Source organism: Carcharhinus amblyrhynchos, chromosome 15 (assembly GCF_965287045.1).
Source record: "Carcharhinus amblyrhynchos chromosome 15, sCarAmb.v2.hapA, whole genome shotgun sequence".
Lineage (NCBI taxonomy): Eukaryota > Metazoa > Chordata > Chondrichthyes > Carcharhiniformes > Carcharhinidae > Carcharhinus > Carcharhinus amblyrhynchos.
In genome coordinates, this window is record NC_137338.1 from 33401552 (window position 1) to 33421023 (window position 19472).

A 19472-nucleotide genomic window follows, 5' to 3' on the forward strand; every position below is an offset into this window, starting at 1 on the left:
ATATATGTTATTCAGCAGGCAAACATGGAACTAAGTTGCATAATAGAGGAGACACTAGGGGAAGATGGTGTTATCAACCATCTCAAGATTACTGAGTAGTCAAGAACAACAGGAATGGGTAACATGACACAGTGACAGTCAGAGTGCCATCTGCAACCTTGACTAGTGCTGGTTTAGCACTGTAGTAGAGACAGAAACCTAATTGGAAAGATCAAACAGGGTCTTGTGGCAGAGATGCACAAATTTGGGAAGCAATGACAGTTGAATGACTCAGTAGCAAAGTAGCATCAGAATAGGATGGGAGATTGCAAATGACATTGATTGAAAAATTAAAACTAAAAAACAAACCCAAGTATAGAAATATGGATGAATGCTAAGCAGGAAAGAGAAATAAGCAAAGTACAATTCAGGCTTGAAAAAACAGAACAAAATCATCTACTATTTTCATTAAGTATCTGCAATGCAAAAATGGTTGTAACCATACTATTTTAATATGTCCTAAGGATCACCCATTTTCCAATAATCACAAAGCACAGCTAACACAGAAGGGTTAAGGGTGAACATTTTTGAAGAAAGCATAATATTGTCCTTGGAGGGAGTGTAGTGTTGATTTATCAGAATATTTAGACTCTGAGTCTTAAATTATGAGGAGTGATTTCAAAAGCTAGGATTCTATTTCCCTGGAAATTAGAAGGTTAAGGTTTGACTTGACCAAAGTTTGAGATATAAGGGGAGCTCATAAGTTAGATAGTGAGAAATTATTTTTGCAGGTTGTGGAATCTAAGATTGGTGGCATAGTCTGAAAATTAAAGCCAGACCTTTAGGAGTGAAATTAGGAAACAATTTGGTAGAAAGTTAGAATTTTTTTCTACAAAATACGACTGAAGTTCAATCACCTGTTAAGTTTAAATCAAATGGATTTTTAGTAGCCAAAGACATCACAATCAGCCACAATATCCTTCTAAGCAGCCTGCCCATTTCTATGCTCCTGTCAAAGGGAATGGAACAGAGATTGAGAGGGAGCCATTTACAAATGGTGTGTGCGTGCGCATGCGCATGCAACTTAAGCTGCTGTTATACTTGTCAGTGGCCAACTGCAGAATGGAATTGATACTGGGCCATGTTCTTAACGAGGGAAGAATGAGTCCATGTACTTGTTCTTTGCACATATAAAGGATAGGGAAGATGGAAAGGAAATTTCTTTTTCACATATTAGAATTGGTAAATATCAGCTCCCTTCGCAAACCTGATTTTAGTAGATTATGAAAGAATTCCTGTGCCCTCAATTCCTCAGATATATTTTGGAACAGCTTGTAAACAAAACTATCAAGTAAGACAAAAATGCTATTTGATCATAAAAGTAAATATGGCGTAAACAAAAACATCCTCAGAGACATCATTTTTTAATCATTCAGTACATCTTTGTTTCAGTTTGCTTAAACTTATGCATACAGTCTACTCCTAATAATTCAAAGTCACTTCTTGCATGAAATAACGGAAATACCAATAAACTGAATTAAGCAACATAATTAAACAGCATAGTGAGGAATTACTACTCAAATCTGAAATCTGAGAATCTAAACAACTGACTTAAGAGGAGTAGAATGTATAGAATAAATTTGTAAGATTGCTTTTACCATTGTGCAGGGAGTTGTGAAGGGTAGAATTAAGGATAATTCTGTGAGGGTTTCATTCAGGGCAACTGTCAAGAAGCTGACATTTAAAATGTTTCGCAGACCTTGATTAAAATCAACAATGCAGAAGTTCATCTCTTTAATACTGTAAAAGATGTGTACCATCTCCAGAGAAGTTTTAAGCAGTCTGTTAGGACCTCTATCCGCTGGTGCTAAAGAGCAGCCTGACTACTCTTGAACACTAGCCAATATAAGAATGCAGAATGCAAGGTGAGAACCACATTTGCAAGCATTTTACCACAATTAAATGGCTCAGCTTCAACTGAAGTGCAAACTTTCAGCCACCAGCCATCTGTTGAGGCTAATACTGTAGAATATTGACAAAATGCTACAGATTTTGCATCCAAATGAGAACAGAAAAATCTGGAAAAAGTACATCTTTTTACAATACCAAAAATACAATACAAGAGAAGTTAAAGTTCTCCCTAAGCAAACCAAGCCTGAAGGTCAACTATGCCTTCACATTTGAAATAGCAATACCAATAGATTTTTTAAAAAATCAACACAAAGGCTTCTTTAGGGTAAAGAAAATTTGCAAAGTGCAGAAATATCACAAGCACACTTATACTGGCAAGATTCCAACAATCCCAAGATGTCTGCAAACATATGCAACATCAGAACTGGAACAAAGCCTCACAAAGCAGCCTCTTCCAAGGTTTTTCCTACAAAAATAGTTCGTTCTTCTACTTTTTGTTAGGAAGAACCATTTATGGATGACTCCACAAAAGGGATACTGTGTCTTTAAAAACTGAGACTATTACACTCTTACCAAGGACTCTCAATGGCTTCAGGCAGTGCAGGAAAAAACAAAATCCTGTACTACTTACATACATCTAGTGCTGTTTAGCTTTCTTTGAACATCTGCCATAAAATTCATTGTACAGCCCGAGTACTGTACTGATTGCCAACTACACCATTGTAAACTTATACATTCGTAGTTACTCTGCTCTGAAAGATGTACTATCCCAGTAGTCCACATCTTTCCTGCACGGCTTAATCTCAAATCATTTGAGTCTTTTGAATAGGATCCTTTTTTCCCCCAGCAGATTTGTTGCACTTGTCCTGCTAGCACTGCGATGCAACAGTGAAGTTCACCTTCAGTTCTCTTGGGAATTCTCACTGAAGTGCCACATTTCCAGAGAGAGTAGTGTTCATAGAACGTAAAACAGGAAGAGGGTGAGCTTCTGTGTTAAAAACCCAATAGTCCAAGGGCAAGAGATCATCACTAGAAAACAGGAGATACAAGTACCTGAAATTGAAAACAAAACAGCTTTGTCATTATGAAACAAGCTGATTAAGAAAATAAGATACTTAAGTTTTCAGGTCACATTCCTATGTCTACTGCAGCAATAATGAGTTTATATAGCAGTCTGCAGATAAAACCTGACACTCTAGAATGTTTAACTCAGTCTTACAAGAAGGGGTGCAGCAGCAAATGGAAGAGTACAATGTTTAAATAGGAATCATTCATTAAATTGGAACCCATACATTGTATTAACACATTTCTGCACTGGAGTTCTCCTGAAGGTTCCCAAACATTCTTGGTGGATCTCCCTTTAAAAGATCATATCACATGTATGCCCTTTTTTTCCTAAGAAACAGAACTTTTGAATGGAACAAGAGGATTTTATCTTTTCAGCTAGCATGTTGCTTAAGGCCTTTCAACTGCCTCCATCTGTTGATAAAAAAGACTTTCACGCAGAAAAGTGTAAAGTTTACTCTTATGACACTCAGTTAAGAGCAGTAAAACGTAAATTGTTTCCTTCAGTGATAAACAGTGTCTCTCAGCTAGTATCATAGAATCCCTTCAGTGCAGAAGAGGCTATTTGGCCCATCGAATCTGCACTGACTTGCTGACAAGAGTAATTTACATAGGGTGTGGGGGGCAGGGCCTATGCTCATAACCACATAAATTACCATGGCTAATCCATCTAACCTACACATTGGGACACCAAGGGGCAATTTACCATAGCCAATTCACCCAACCTGCACATCTTTGGACTTCTGTAATTCACTTTTGTCAATTTTCAATGCCAAATTAACAAATGCATTCCAGAGAGATTGCACGATTAAACAATCAATTTCTTTTCACAGGTCTGAAAACAAACAAGTCATTTTTAGACAATGTGAAAATGACTAACAGCTCAAACAACATCCTTACAAATGGATCCATTTTTCATCTCTATAGCTACAATTACAGTCCGAATCAAAAATTCTATTAAATTTTTGTTTGGCAGATTATTACAATGTTTTACGATATCCATATGCAACTAGAGCCATGCAAGTCAATGATAGCAGACTTTTATTTTCCCTTAGCCAAAACCACCATTCACCCCCACCAAATTTTCCTGAAGGCCGCAATTTGTACTAAGATATGGTTCTATAAGCATCGCAGTTCCCCAAGTGACCATGCCTGACTCTGGAAAGTAATTAGCAATGCTCTGAAGTTGTACCTGTAATTTGGCGGTTGGATGTACACTCAAGAATCCACAGAAATGGAATCTTGAGGCAAGACTGAAACCCTGTGAGGTAGACCATTGTTGATGTCGTCAGAGTTTGGTAATTGAGGGCAATAGAGAAACCCTGAAGATTCAAGAAGGCAGCCAAAGATTGGTGACTTTGTGCTGCGGGCCACTGGGGTAGAGGAACCCACTTTGAAGTAGTAGTATTAAATTGGGCACAGCCGAAGAGATGAAACTATGCTTGATATTTCAACATCCTCAGGAATCTAGAGGAATGGAATCTCGAAGGCAAGATTGAAACCCTGCCAGGTGAGCTGTCATTGCAGCTACCAGAATGGGAACAACATGGAGAGTTTCAAGGCGAGTTTTTCAAAAAGTGAATACTGAAAACCCTTGTGAGAGCGCGAACTTCAGTAAGATTGGTTGACTCACTCTCTGATTAATGTCTGGGTGGTTTGCTGAGAAATCCAAAGAATGTGTTTTGATTGTACCCATCATTTATTTTACAGTGTGGTGTGTCAAACCACAGGTTGCATGTTAATTCAAATGTACCTCATATTTACCTTGACTGTTAGAGTATAAAATAGATATTGTAAAGTGTTTTGCCTTTCTGACCTTGCAATATTTGTTTGTTCAAAACACATGGAAACTTGTGGCTTTATCCTATTAGTAAGTGTTTTGAATCTCAAACTTTGTCTACCTTAAAGAAAACTTTGTTGGTCCCTAACTGGATCTCACCTACAACTTGGGAGTCTAGCCAAGGATCACAACAGGCTACTAAATATGCCCATCCACTGAAATCTGTTGCTTATTTTGGTTTTTAGCAAACAGAACTTACTGCACTTTTCGTTAATGCAATACCAATGCATTAGCTCATAGTGACCAGCAGATGGAACTAGCAGGTTTACAAATACAGGAAATAGAATCAGGTTAGACCATTCAGTTCATCAAGCCTGCTCTGCCATTCAACTAGATTATGGCTGATCATCTAATCAATGCCATTATCCCTATATCCCCTGATGTCTTCAATATCTAGAAATCGATCAATCTCAGTCTTGAATTCACTCAATGACTGAGCCTCCACAGCCCTGAGGGATGGAGAAGTTCCAAAAATTTACTACCCCGAGTAAAGAAGTTCATCTTCATCACGCTGGGCCTCCCCCTATTCAGATTGTATCTTTTGATTTTAGATCCACTCATCAACCCCTCCCATCAGCCCCACCACCAGTCAGAGGAAACATCTTTCTTGCATCTATCTTGAGCCCTGTAAGCTTTTTTTAATGTTTGAATGAGATCTCATTCTTGTAAAATCCAGATTTAAAAAAATACATAGGCCCAGTTTCCTCAATCTCTCATCATCACCCCAGGAATTGTCCCAAATTGGATTAGCCTTTATAGTTAGTTAGAGAACTAGACTATAATGGTCAGAGGTTTTTCTACAACTATATACAGCTCTGCTTAGACCACTTTTGGAGTTGTGTAGTTTTGTGCACTACCTCTTAGAAAGGATCTACTGACCTTGGAAGGAGTGCAGTGCAGGATGACCAGTATATTATGAAGGCTCTATTGGTTATTTTAAAAAGGGAGAATTACATAAACTAAGTGTATATTCTGAAAGGTTATGAGACAACTTAACTGAGCATTTTAAAATTCAGAAGTATGGTATGAATATTTTTGTTGGCATTTCAAAACATAAAACCATACATATATTTCTTATAAACAAAAACTATCCCAGGATTAAAAACATAGTATCTCAGTCATTCAGTAAACTTAATTCATAATATACTCCACCTGGAAGGACTAGAGCTGGATGCGTGGAAACAGCATTAGCTGCACATTCCCCTCCAAGCCATACACCACCCTGACTTGGAACTATACGACCATTTCTTCATTCAGTCGAAACCCAAGAATCTAACAGCACTGTGAATGTACCTACACCACACGGACTGCAGCGGTTCAAGAGGGTAGCTCACTAACATCTTTTCAAGGGCAATTGAATTGGACAACAAATGCTGGCCTAGCCAGCAAAGCCCACTTCCTGGGAATTAATTAATAAAATCTTGCTGCAACATGACTGTAATACAGGCATTGCCGCTTCATACAACGCACGTAGTTACAACAAGCTTCAACTTACATGGCTCATGGAAGAAAGACTGAATTCTAAATCCACATGCATTTTTAAAGAAACAGCTGCTTAATTGAAATATTTTTGCTTGTAAGTTTTGCATAAATTGCTAAAAATGTGTCCAGATAATTTCACTTAATAACTGCCACACACTAGGAATGAAAGAGATATGAAAATGCATCACTGCATATATATTGGCACTTTCACAATCTAAAGATGAAAACTGAAAAAAAAAACTGCCACTACTGCTCATTTAACAGTGATGGTGGAGTTTTATTTTAATTGCTTCATGGAATGTGAGCATTGCTGGCAAAGCCAGTATTTGTAGTTCAGCCATAATTGCTGGAAAAGCTGCCCTTGTGAGCCATTTTCTTGAACCACTACAGTTCAATTGGTACTGATACACCCACAGTGCTGTAAGGAAGGGAGTTTTGATCAAGTGACAGTGATGGAATTGAATATAGTTCCAAGTCAGGGTGTTGTGTGGCTTGGAGGGGAAATTGCAGATGATGGTGTTATTATTTCTCAATAATTAGATAATTTTTGTTAGAGTACCTATGTAAAAACAGCTAGGAATAGCTGCTCGGATCTGGTTTCAGACCTCAAATTCTCTTTAAAAACTTATTCATGGAATATGGGCATTTGCTGGCTAGGCCAGCATTTATTGCCTATCTCTAATTCCCCACGAGAAGATGGTATGTATGCTGCTTTCTTGAACTACTGTAGTCCACGTGGCGCACATTCACCTACACTTCTGTTTGGCAGGGAGTTCTGGGATTTTGAGCCAGTGACATTGAAGGAATATTGTTCCCTATATTGTATATGGCTTTATTTAGATCAGAGGACATGGAGTTGGGGGTAGGGTGTTAGCGTGGATAGAGGATTGGTTGTCAAATAGGAGGCAGAGAGTGGGGGTCAATGGGTGCTATTCGGATTGGCAGTTGGTGACTAGTGGGGTGCCCCAGGGGTCGGTGCTGGGGCCTCAGCTATTTACCATTTATATAGATGATCTGGAGGAGGGAACCGAGTGTAGGGTGTCGAAATTTGCTGATGACACCAAGACTGGGGGAAAGGCAAATTGTGCGGAGGGTGTGGAGAGTCTGCAGAAGGATCTAGATAGGCTGGGCGAATGGGCCAGGAAATGGCAAATGGAATTTAATGTTGGCAAGTGTGAGGTGGTCCACTTTGGTAGGAAGAATGGTAGGAAGGACTATTACTTACGTGGCGAAAAACTGCAGCAGGCGACGGTGCAGAGGGACCTCGGGGTCCTTGTGCATGAGTCGCAAAAACCCAGCCTGCAGGTGCAGCAGGTGGTCAGGAAGGCGAATGGGATGCTGGCCTTCATAGCAAGGGGGATTGAATATAAAAGTAGGGAGGTCTTGCTGCAGCTGTATAGGGCATTGGTGAGGCCGTAGCTGGAGTACTGTGTGCAGTTTTGGGCGCCGCACCTGCGCAAGGATATTTTGGCCTTGGAGGGAGTGCAGAGGAGGTTTACTAGGATGATACCGGAGTTGAGGGGGTTGAGCTATGAGGAGAGGCTGAATAAACTAGGCTTGTACTCGTTAGAGTTTAGAAGAATGAGGGGAGATCTCATTGAGACGTATAAGATGATGAATGGGATGGATAGGATAGAGGTGGAGAGACTCTTCCCGCTCAAAAAAGACAGTAGGACTAGGGGGCACAGCCTCAAGATAAAGGGGGGGAGGTTTAGAACGGAGTTGAGGAGGAACTTCTTCACTCAAAGGGTGGTGAATATCTGGAATTCTCTGCCCGTTGAAGTGGCTGCCTCGCTAAATATTTTTAAGAAGCGGGTTGATGGGTTTTTGATAAGAGAGGGGATTAAGGGTTATGGGGAGAGGGCGGGAAAGTGGAACTGAGCCACGACAGATCAGCCATGATCTTATTGAATGGCGGGGCAGGCTCGAAGGGCCAGATGGCCTACTCCTGCTCCTATTTCTTATGTTCTTATTTAGAGATAAGTATTGACAATGAACAATACAGATGGGGAGGGGATTCACATTTAGGGAAGTACAGTCCATGTAATCTGTCTCATTATTATTAAGGTAGAGTGGCAATATCTGAAACACAGCATCAAATTATTTTTCACTACTTTTCAGCTCAGGAAAAGTGATCTTTTCCAATTGAAAATCATCTTTATAAACTAATACTCAGGATTCAAAAAGTCCTTTATAACAACGACTGGAAAAAAAAAATCTAGCTAGATTCAAGTACTTTTTGCTTACTTTAGTGTTTCAGCCAAGAAGAAACTTTGTTGCACATCATCATAGGCTGGAGATGAAGAGTAGACATCTTTAACACCTGAAAATCCTCCGATTACCCTGCAATACTTGTCAATAGCCTGAAAACAGAAGCATGCTATCAAAATATAGTTTCAAACTTAAGATTCCTGTTGTAGGTACAATTTATATAATTGTACAAATTATACAATTTATAATACAAATTATAAATTGTATAATTGATAATATTCAATTATCAATAACAACATGTTGCTGGCTAAGATCTGGAAATGGAACAGATATTCACAATAAACAAATCCAAGAACATCATGCTCTAACAATTGATAATAAGAACAATCTTATGAAATATTAGTACAAGTAATTGCAAGCATATCAAACGTTCTTTCATTAGAAACACAACTGGAGATTAAAACTTCCTATAAATAAGTAAAAAGCTAACTTTCTCTGAACCATTATAATTAAAGAATTCAAAATTGATAAATCCTTCTCAACTACTGCTGACTGAAGTTTAATTAAATTGCAACTAGCCAATTTTATTTTGAGGATGGGGGAAGTTGCCTACAAATAAATTGTGAAAGTTTCGCTAATATTCTTGAAACATAACATTTTGATCAATTTTGTCTCATTGGCCTTAATAGGCAAGTACTACTGACAACCTATCAATGGTGAGCAGGGATAAAGCACAATATATACATTCTTGATACGTTTTGCTGATGACCAAGCCATGTTTATACTACAAACTTAATCAAAATCACAGGAAATGCCAAAATTACATTACTTGGAGTTATTGGAGGCTTTCTTGCCAAACACCAAATAGGAAAGCATTCAAGGTAGATCAACAGCTGTGCTAGTCTTTTGAGTGATGTTTACTCTCGTAACAATGTAATTAACACATTGCGCAATAATTTACTGTCGAGCTTCTGTCATAACATATCAATACAAAGTTACTGTTATTTTCCCAAACTCTATGCCCATCAATTGTATATCTTTAAGGGATTATGTTTCCAAGATAAAGCTGCTGCTTTTACTCATGGCAGCATTCATTGTGTAGCAACTGAAGGTAGGCCTGTGATCCAATGCTGATTGATCCACTCTTAACTGTCACCATGACATTGCCCCCACCCCACAGAAGCAAATATGTGTCCTAACATTTACCACTGTTCCTTGGCACTCCTGTCACATTTGGACCAGGATAAGTAGGGGTTCTCCAGGACCACAACAGAAGCTGTATATCCTGAAGAATAGATACCCTGAGGTTGGCAAAGTTGTCTATTCACAATAGTGGGGAAGTGAGGAATTTGAAAAGAAGGGACATAGATTTATATAGATGGTTTTTTACTTTTTTTTGAAATCTCAAGTGTCTTTCCAGCATTCTTAATATTTTTAATGCTTATGTATATTTCAAATAATTAAAATTAGGTATATGGTATCCCTTTAAGATGATCCCTTATGAATGATAATGTCACAAATTGGTAAACTATAAATGTTAAAGTAGACTTTCATAAACAAGGTATTTGCCTTTTTATACTAGAAACTACCATCAAACAATCAAGTACAAGGTGAAGGATTTATCCGTCATATCAAATTGGAAGCACAGATAGGATAACAGTATGCTCCCATCTATAATTTCCAAAACATACCAGTCTGTGTAATTACATCCTCTACAATGAATTTCAAAAACTCAGAATTTATAACTATGTAAACAAAAGAATACGAGAGAGGGAGGGGCAAAGAAAAAAATGAAGGGGGGGAAGGGGAAGAGAGGACAGAGAGAAAAAGGAGGATCACAGCTTTGTCAACATAAATAATGAATGTGAACAAGATGGGGAAGCCACAAAATCTCAAAGCACAGGAGGCTATTTAGCCCATTGTGACCGTGCTTTCAAAGAGTTATGCAACTAGTCCCATTCATATTCATTTAAGCCAACAGGTATGTACAAATGTTTATATTCTTTATTCATACAGCAAAGGGGAAGACTTGGATATTAATGCACCAAGATGGCCTTTCTGAAATCAGTGCCACCTGAAAGTTATTTTTCTCCTTTTTGTGATTTTATAGTTCTCACCTGAGCTGCCTCCCAACCCCACTGCCTATATTTGGGGTCATGCGTGAATCTCCACATGTACCAGTAGGTTTCAATCACTTCCGGTCGAAGGATGTAGTACTTCTCATTTTGTCTCAATGCTACGGCCTCTGTCCCACCATCGAATTTGAAAGCCTCAGGGCCTAACTTTAGTACTATTTTAAATAAGACGGGGAGATGGAATAAATAGAAGTCAACACAGCATCATAAAAAATAAGCAAATCATGAACAAATCTCAATACCAGTTAAAGTTCTCAAATTTTTAACCTTTATTTAAAAATGGTTGAAAATTATTAGGTACATTTCTGTGTATAGGCACCCATCACACTAGCACTGATAGGTATTATTTACTGATATAGACAACCAATATTTTAAGGAATTTTCACACCACTTTCCAGATTGTTTAAAATTGAATTTGGCCACATTTGTGAGTAAGAAGAATTATCATTTGTACTATCAGTCCCAGCACAGATTAAGTGCAAGTCAAGATTCTGGAAAAATATCAAGATTCATGGCAAAATAACCAAGACAACTTAGCAAATAAACAGCACCCTGCAGAAAATGCAAAAGGAATTCAGCTTTTACTGTAGTACCAATTATCTCATAGAATCAGGGTTTCTACAGTGCAGAAGAGGCCACTCGGCCTATTGGGTCTGCACCAACTCTGACAGGGCAACTTACCCAGGCCTTTTATCCCGCTCCCATCTCTGAAATCCCACACACTTCCCATAGCAAATCCAGCTAACCTACACATCTTGGGACTGTGGGGAAGTAAACAGAACATCCAGAGGAAACCCACAGATACAGGGATATCACGCAAACTCCACACAGACAATCATCCAAGGCCGAAAATAAACCCAGGTCCCTGAAGCTGTGAAGCAGCAGTGCCACACTGATCTGCTTTACTGAATAAACAGAGGACAGCTGCACTATTCTTGCTCCATACATGAAATTGGTTGACCCCAGTGACTTAATAGTTCATCTAGCAGGAAATTAGTGCAAATTTATGAGAAAGAATAAAACACCAGCCCACACAAAGTCTATCCGACTTCTAGAAGACGTTAGCCTCAAAAATGTTGCTCAAGGTGACTGTTACAACTTGAAAAGGTTTGCCTTAATCTCAGAATATAACATTGGCAATCTCTGCATGTCTGAGTGTCTTATGTTTTGGACTGTGTTTGTACATCTGAATATTTACCTTCTCAATAATTTAAACCATGAGTAAAATAATCTTAGTCCCCAGTGATGCATCACCACTAGCATTTCAAAGATGATTGAGAAAATACTTGTTTAGACAAGAACAGATACAATTTGTTAAGCTGCTTTATTTCACAACCAGCAAACATACACAGCAACCTCCTAGAAGTACAAGCTAGCCCCTACACCATCCATCCTTGTTGCTCAGTAAAGGTGCCTGATACATAGTAATTAAAACCAAATTGTATATTTTAGATTCATGTCTATAAAGGTGGTCAAAAATTTTAATTACAATTCAAATTCAGCTTCACTTGTATCCCAGTTCAATTTATATTTCAACATGCATTAAATTGCTGTTCTTATGAATTTATCATCTGATTCACCATTAGACAAAAATAAATTCATAAATGCGTCCAAGAAAGTTTTCGATTAGCGCAGAAAGTTGAACGCATTAAAATTGCATTCTAATAGCACAAAAGAGAACTCTATCCATTACTAGACATAGATCCACAGAGATTTTTAATGTATAATTTTTTTAAAAATCAGAAAAATTGAAGTGTACTCATAATGCTTCTGCTGGAGAACTGCATCTTACCTGTTCTGTCATATGATTGGTGACAAGTGTGAGCAATTTCAGCACCAAGCTGGAGATAATGACCTGCTTTATCATCTGGGGACCCATCTGCTCCGAGAGCAAACATTCCACCAGCAAAACATGTTAGATGGCCCATTTTCCTCTCCAGATGACCATTCTTCCATTCCCCAATAAAAGTCAAGCCAGTGTTTGATTTCCTGATCAGATGCTTTTCAATAGCCTGCCAGAAATTTAAGTACTGATTAAAAAGACAATAATCTAACTGCACCAAATTTCAGATCTGCCTTGGATATTCTCTCAGGTACATCAGTGCTGTTCATTCCAGTAAATGGTCTGAGTGCTTTACCTTCAACGGTGTGCCAATATTACTCAAAATTGAAAATAGTACAACTCAGCAATGTAATAACAGAACCTCCCTGTCATCTAAACTGGCAATCCCGCTTATGTAGTGAGAAACAATTAGTGGCCAGAGAAATGATTTTATTCAATGAACATAGAGAGCAACAGATATATAACAAACTTTCACACCAACTCACTTCTCTTCCATCCTTAAAATTATTAAAAGCAGCAGCTCACTTCTGTTCCTATTAGTGAGCTAAATATAAATATATTTACTTTTAGTCCATCTTAGCACTGTATAAAGATCACGACAAATTCAAATCATGGCTCTCTCTCCCTTCGCAGGGTCACTTTCCTAACCTTTATTGGCCTTCCTCTCACTAGATCTCACTAACTGACTTCTCAACAGTTGTTCTTAATTCTCTTCCTTTCTGACTTCTAGAGGAAGTTATAACTTGGTTCCTGATCAGATCCGAGTCAGCGTGGTTAAGGAAGAGTAAATCATATTTGACTAATTTGCTAGAGTTCTTTGAAGATGTAAGAAGCAAAGTGGATAATGGTGGTCCTGTAGATGTAGTGTAACTGGACTTCCAGAAGGTGATCGATAAGGTGCTACAAAAGGAAACATCCCATAGGGTTGGAGTAATATATTAGCTTAGATATAGGATTGGCTGTCCAACAGAAAACAGAGTGGGGTTAAAAGGATGTTTTTCTGATTAGCAAGCTGAAACTAGTGGTGTGCCACCCGTTTCAGACCTCAGGCCCTAACAACCTACAAACCATATTAATGACTTGCATGCAGGGATAGAATGTTCTATTGCCAAATTTGAAGATGACACTAAAATAGGTGGGAAAGCAAGTCACAAAGAAATAATAAGAAATTTACAAATGGATATGGATAGGTTAGGTGAGTGGTAGATGGAATTTAACATGGATTAGTGTAAGTTTATCCATTTTGGTCAGAGGAACAAGGCGGTAGTCTATTATCTAAATTAAGAGAAACCTCAAAATGCTTTGGTGCAGAGGGATCTGCTGCATGAATTGCAGCAAGTTTGTATGCAGGTGCAGCAGGCAATAAGGAAGGCAAATGGAATTTTGGCATTCATTGCTAATGGAATAGAGTATAAAAGTAGGAAAAATACTGTTGCAACTGTATAGGGAATTAGTGAGACCACATCTGCGCACAGTTTCGGTCTTCACGGAGGAGGACGTGAATAATTTGCCGGGTGTTAGAGATGGAAAGGTGGTAGGACTGGAGGGTCTCGATGACATTACTGTTACTAGAGAGGTGGTGCTCGACAGACTGGAGGGGCTGATTGTGGACAAGTCCCCAGGACCGGATGGAATGCATCCGAGGGTTCTGAATGAAATGGCGGAGGCAATAGTGGATGCTTTGGTGGTTATTTTCCAGACGTCGCTGGATTCCGGGGAAGTGCCGGAAGATTGGAAAGCGGCTAATGTTACGCCGTTGTTTAAGAAGGGTGCCAGGCAAAAGGCGGGGAAATATAGGCCGGTTAGTTTAACGTCTGTTGTAGGTAAAATGTTAGAATCCGTCATCAAGGAGGAAATAGCGAGGCATCTTGAGGGGAATTGCTTGATAGAGCAGACGCAGCACGGTTTCGTTAAGGGGAAGTCGTGTCTGACAAACTTACTGGAGTTCTATGAGGATATGTCTAGGGCGGTGGATAGAGGAGAGCTGGTGGATGTGGTCTTTCTTGATTTTCAGAAGGCGTTTGACAAGGTACCTCACAAGAGGTTATTGCAGAAGGTCAGGGGACATGGAGTTGGGGGTAGGGTGTTAGCGTGGATAGAGGACTGGTTGTCAAATAGGAGGTGGAGAGTGGGGGTCAATGGGTGCTATTCGGATTGGCAGTTGGAGACTAGTGGAGTGCCTCAGGGGTCGGTGCTGGGGCCTCAGCTATTTACCATTTATATAGATGATCTGGAGGAGGGAACCGAGTGTAGGGTGTCGAAATTTGCTGATGACACCAAGATTGGTGGAACGGCAAATTGCGCGGAGGTGTGGAGAGTCTGCAGAAGGATCTAGGTAGGCTGGGCGAATGGGCCAGGAACTGGCAAATGGAATTTAATGTTGGCAAGTGCGAGGTGGTCCACTTTGGTAGGAATAATGGTAGGAAGGACTATTACTTACGTGGAGAAAAACTGCAGCAGGCGACGGTGCAGAGGGACCTCGGGGTCCTTGTGCATGAGTCGCAAAAACCCAGCTTGCAGGTGGTCAGGAAGGCGAATGGGATGCTGGCCTTCATAGCGAGGGGGATTGAATATAAAAGTAGGGAGGTCTTGCTGCGGCTATATAGGGCATTGGTGAGGCCGCAGCTAGAGTACTGTGTGCAGTTTTGGGCGCTGTACTTACGCAAGGATGTTTTGGCCTTGGAGGGAGTGCACAAGAGGTTTACTAGGATGATGCCGGAGTTGAGGGGGTTGAGCTATGAGGAGAGGCTAAATAAACTAGGCTTGTATTCGTTAGAGTTTAGAAGAATGAGGGGAGATCTCATTGAGACGTATAAGATGATGAATGAGATGGATAGGATAGAGGTGAAGAGACTCTTCCCGCTCAGAAAGGACAGTAGGACTAGGGGGCACAGCCTCAAGATAAAGGGGGGGCGGTTTAGAACGGAGTTGAGGAAGAACTTCTTCACTCAAAGGGTGGTGAATCTCTGGAATTCTCTGCCCGTTGAAGTGGTGGAGGCTACCTCGCTAAATATTTTTAAGGCGCGGGTTGATGGGTTTTTGATAAGAGAGGGGATTAAGGGTGATGGGGAGAGGGCGGGAATGTGGAACTGAGCCACGACAGATCAGCCATGATCTTATTGAATGGCGGGGCAGGCTCAAAGGGCCAGATGGCCTACTCCTGCTCCTATTTCTTATGTTCTTATGTTCTGGTTCTCTTACTTGAGGAAGGACATAAATGCATTTGAGACAGTTCAGAAAAGGTTTACTAGATTGATTCCAGGGATAAAGGATTGTCTTAAGAAAGATTAAACAGTTTAGACCTATACACGCTTTAGAATAATGAGGGGAGATCTAATTGAGGTATACGAGAAGCTGAAGGGGAAGGGGATTGTCTGGGTTCGTGTAGAGTGGATGCTTCCCCTTGTTGGGCATTCTAGAACCAGAGGCTATAGCTTTAGGCTAAGGGGTGGCAGATTTAAAACAGTAAGAATTCTCAACACCAGGTTAAAACAGGTTTATGTGGTATCAGGAGCTTTCCGAGTGCTGCTCCTTCATCAGGCTCCGACAGCTCATGATACCAATTAAACCGTTTGAATTTTAACCTGGTGTTGTGAGACTTCTTTCAGTGTCCACCTCAGTCCAACACTGGCATCTCCACATCAGATTTAAAACAGACAAAAAGAAGAACTACTTCAGTCAAAGGGTTGTAAACCTGTGAGATTCTGTAATCAGGGTGCAGTGGATGCAGGAACACTAAACAAATTTGAAGAGGTAGATAGGTTTTTAACTAGTAGCCTGATGAAGGGTTACGGGGAGCAGGCAGCAAGGTGATTGTGAAGGCGAAAGCAAGATGAGATCAGCCATGATTGCATTAAATGGCAGTGCAAGCTCGAGGGGTTTAATTGTATACTCTTACTCTCAGTTCTGATGTTCCCTTCTCCATTTTTAGCATTTGCCAGACAACCTCTGTTCAACATTGGGAAGGGAAACAATGTGTCTGAAACTAGCTTTTTGCAATTTTTTAAAAGGAGACTTCAACTGCCTACAGTGTTGATGTTTCTTGGGAGCACCAGAGATGATTTCCCAAATCCAACTCCCACTGCCCCACCAGATTCATGTTTGAAAGATTTCTAAATTGGTGAACTTGATTTGAGATTAAAATTATAAAGGTAACAATTTACAAGTCCTTTAAATGAAGATAGTGTGGCAACCAACATTTTAAGTTTGCAGTAACAAATGCTATCAACTTCTAAGTTCATAACTCTTACATCAGGTCACTGAGTGTCTTTAAGACAGGCATAGATAGGTTCTTGATTAATAAGGGGATCAGGGGTTATGGGGAAAAGGCAGGAGAATGGGGATGAGAAAAATATTAGTCATGATTGAATGGCAGAGCAGACTCTGTGGGCCGAGTGGCCTAATTCTGCACCTATGTCTTATGGTCTAAGATTATATTGCTTTTTTTCCCCCACAGCATCCTCTTAATTTATCAGAATATCAGAAAATTGTATGATACCCAAACACGCAGTATAGGATTTAATTTGATAAACCCTTATTACCACAGAATGTTATTCAATATGGAAACAACTGAATATTGGCAAAACTGAGTTTTCACTTGTATTGCAACCTGCAAATAGGTTAGCTATACAGAGTGGGTTAATATAAAAGTGTGCTTGTGCCTTACAGAAAGTCACAAACGCATGTTCAGCACTTTGAGAGTTTTTGCTTACCTGCATAGCATCATCATACATTTTCCTTGCTTCTGTATCAGTTTTATCAGATACCAGCCACGCTTTCAGCAAGTATTCATAAAAACTGTCTCCCAGGCCACCCACAGAGGTATGATCTGCACAGAAATGAAACAACAAAATTCACATCCAAAACTAGGCCATATATTTTTTATTCAGCAACACAATATCTGTTGCGTTTGTGTATAAAGTCATTAGCATTGCAATCAAGCTCGAATGTTCATCAATTTAAAATACTGAAACAGAAAGTGCTCAACAGGTAGATGGAGCTGCCAAGGCAGAGTGAAAAAAAAACTGATTGTTTGGAAAATGATCCCTGCACATATACAGGTCAGGTGATAACCTGTTAATACAAATGAAATCACTAATTGTTAATTATTTAACCTAGATTTGAGGAAATGTCATAACTAATGAAGATGCAGGGAGAAGTAATTTTAATCAGGGGCAAGAAAACATGCATACAAGTACACGGAGCACCAGAAATTAACTTTTGGAATTAGGAATACATGTAATTTGCAAAAATGTTGGCACCACTGAAATAACTAGAAACAAAGAGGCAAATCCATTAAGCTAAAATTAAGGGAAAAGCAAAAACCCAAGCAATTTCAGGGGCAATCTGTAATTCTTCACAATGCATCATGAAGCAAAGTACCATAGGGGACGTTTTAATAAAAAAAGCTGGAAACGCTCAAGAGGTCAGAAGGACAGATGTAGATTTCATCAAACCTGGCTGCATTGGAATATTACCATTTTCCACTATACACAGCTACTGCTTTCATCTGTTCTAGTTATTCCTTCAGGCAACGGCAGAGTACACTGCCCAAAATATCAAGACGTATTCGTTCCTTTAAGGAATTCTTCAAATGCAACAAAACACTCTTTTCAGAGCAATTTTACGTGGTGTTAGCTCAAAATATTCAAAGTTACCATTCTCACCAAGAACATTTTTCAAGCAACTTTTGATGAGTAACCTGAGTGAATGATTTTCTAGTAATTATTTCATAGTTAAGATTTCAAACTATTATGGCCAAAATAAAAGTTAGCGTTTAGAAGGATGAGGGGGGATCTTATAGAGACGTATAAGATAATGAAAGGGATGGACAGGGTAGAGGTAGAGACATTTTTCCCACTTAGAAAGGATAGCAGGACTAGAGGGCACAGCCTCAAGATTGGGGGGGGTGGGGGTGGTTTGCAGTTTAGATCAGAGTTGAGAAGGAACTTCACTCAAAGGGTGGTGAATCTCTGGAATTCTCTGCCCTTTGAAGTGGTGGAGGCTACCTCGCTAAATTTATTTAAGTCACAGGTAGGTAGGTTTTTGACAGACAAGGGAATTAAGGGTTATGGGGAGAAAGCGGGAAAGTGGAACTGATCCACTTCAGATCAGCCACGATCTTATTGAATGGCAGAGTGGGCTCGAGGGCTAGATGGCCTACTCCTGCTCCTATTTCTTATGTTCTGGTAACAATCAGTGTTGTAGCTGACCCTCACAACTGTGCGGAGGCTATTAACAAGCTCCGAGATTTGATCACAACATACAGAAGTCCTTGTTAGAATACGGCGTTCAGTTGAAGAGCTGTTAATATTGTAATATTCTGCTAATGTTTTAAAACATTATGTAAGAATAGTGACTATTTGAGTGACAAACTGGACAGCTGCCCTGGAACCAAAGGCCCAAATCTTTCTATCAGCTTTGGAACAGTTGTGACTGACACTAATTGCAGGAAATCAAAAACCACCAACATGCAAGTGTATGGCTGGCTGATCCCGGAAGTCTCCATCACAGAAAATCAGGCACTGCCGTGGCACAGTGTAGGACTGGCCAAGCCATGCCCTCTTCTGGGAGGCAAGAGTTGAAATGTCTATAACTTGTGCAAATGTTGCTAGTTCCAGCTCTGTTTCACAGTAGAAAATGTGATTTTCAGTATTAGTTCTGGGCATCACATTATTGGAATGTTGTGAACAGACTGGAGCAGTGCAGAAGAGATTTACAAAGAATGATTCCAAGGATGAGAAACTTCAGTTATTAGAAGGATAGATTGGAGAGATTGGAGCCTGTTCCCCTTAGAAAGAAGGTTAAGAGGAGACTAGGTAGAGATGCTCAAAAGCATGAGAGAGCTGGACAAAGTAGATAGGGAAAAAGACTTCCTGCTCATGAAATGATCAAGCACAAGAGGGCATAGATTTAAACTAATTTGCAAAAGCAGCAAATGTGACACAAGAAAAAGCATTTTCACTATAGTGTGTTTCGGATCTGGAATGCACTGCCTTGAAGTGTG

At 39.7% G+C, this 19472-nt stretch overlaps 1 protein-coding gene across 3 annotated transcripts in view; it reads right to left on the reverse strand.

Moving 5' to 3' along the window:
* man1a2 (mannosidase, alpha, class 1A, member 2) overlaps window positions 1-19472 on the reverse strand; it is a 145763-nt gene that overhangs the window by 18668 nt on the left and 107623 nt on the right. For 2 of the 3 annotated variants that reach the window (XM_080203766.1, XM_080203765.1), the window contains 5 exons: window positions 17179-17294; window positions 12416-12635; window positions 10606-10778; window positions 8525-8640; window positions 1388-2943 (listed from right to left, as the gene is read on the reverse strand). In XM_080203766.1, coding sequence (XP_080059892.1) covers window positions 2811-2943; window positions 8525-8640; window positions 10606-10778; window positions 12416-12635; window positions 17179-17294 — 758 coding nt within the window. In that variant the 3' untranslated portion in view covers window positions 1388-2810. Of the gene's footprint in view, window positions 1-1387; window positions 2944-8524; window positions 8641-10605; window positions 10779-12415; window positions 12636-17178; window positions 17295-19472 lie in introns of those variants that run through there. The other variant, XM_080203764.1, reaches the window with a different exon arrangement.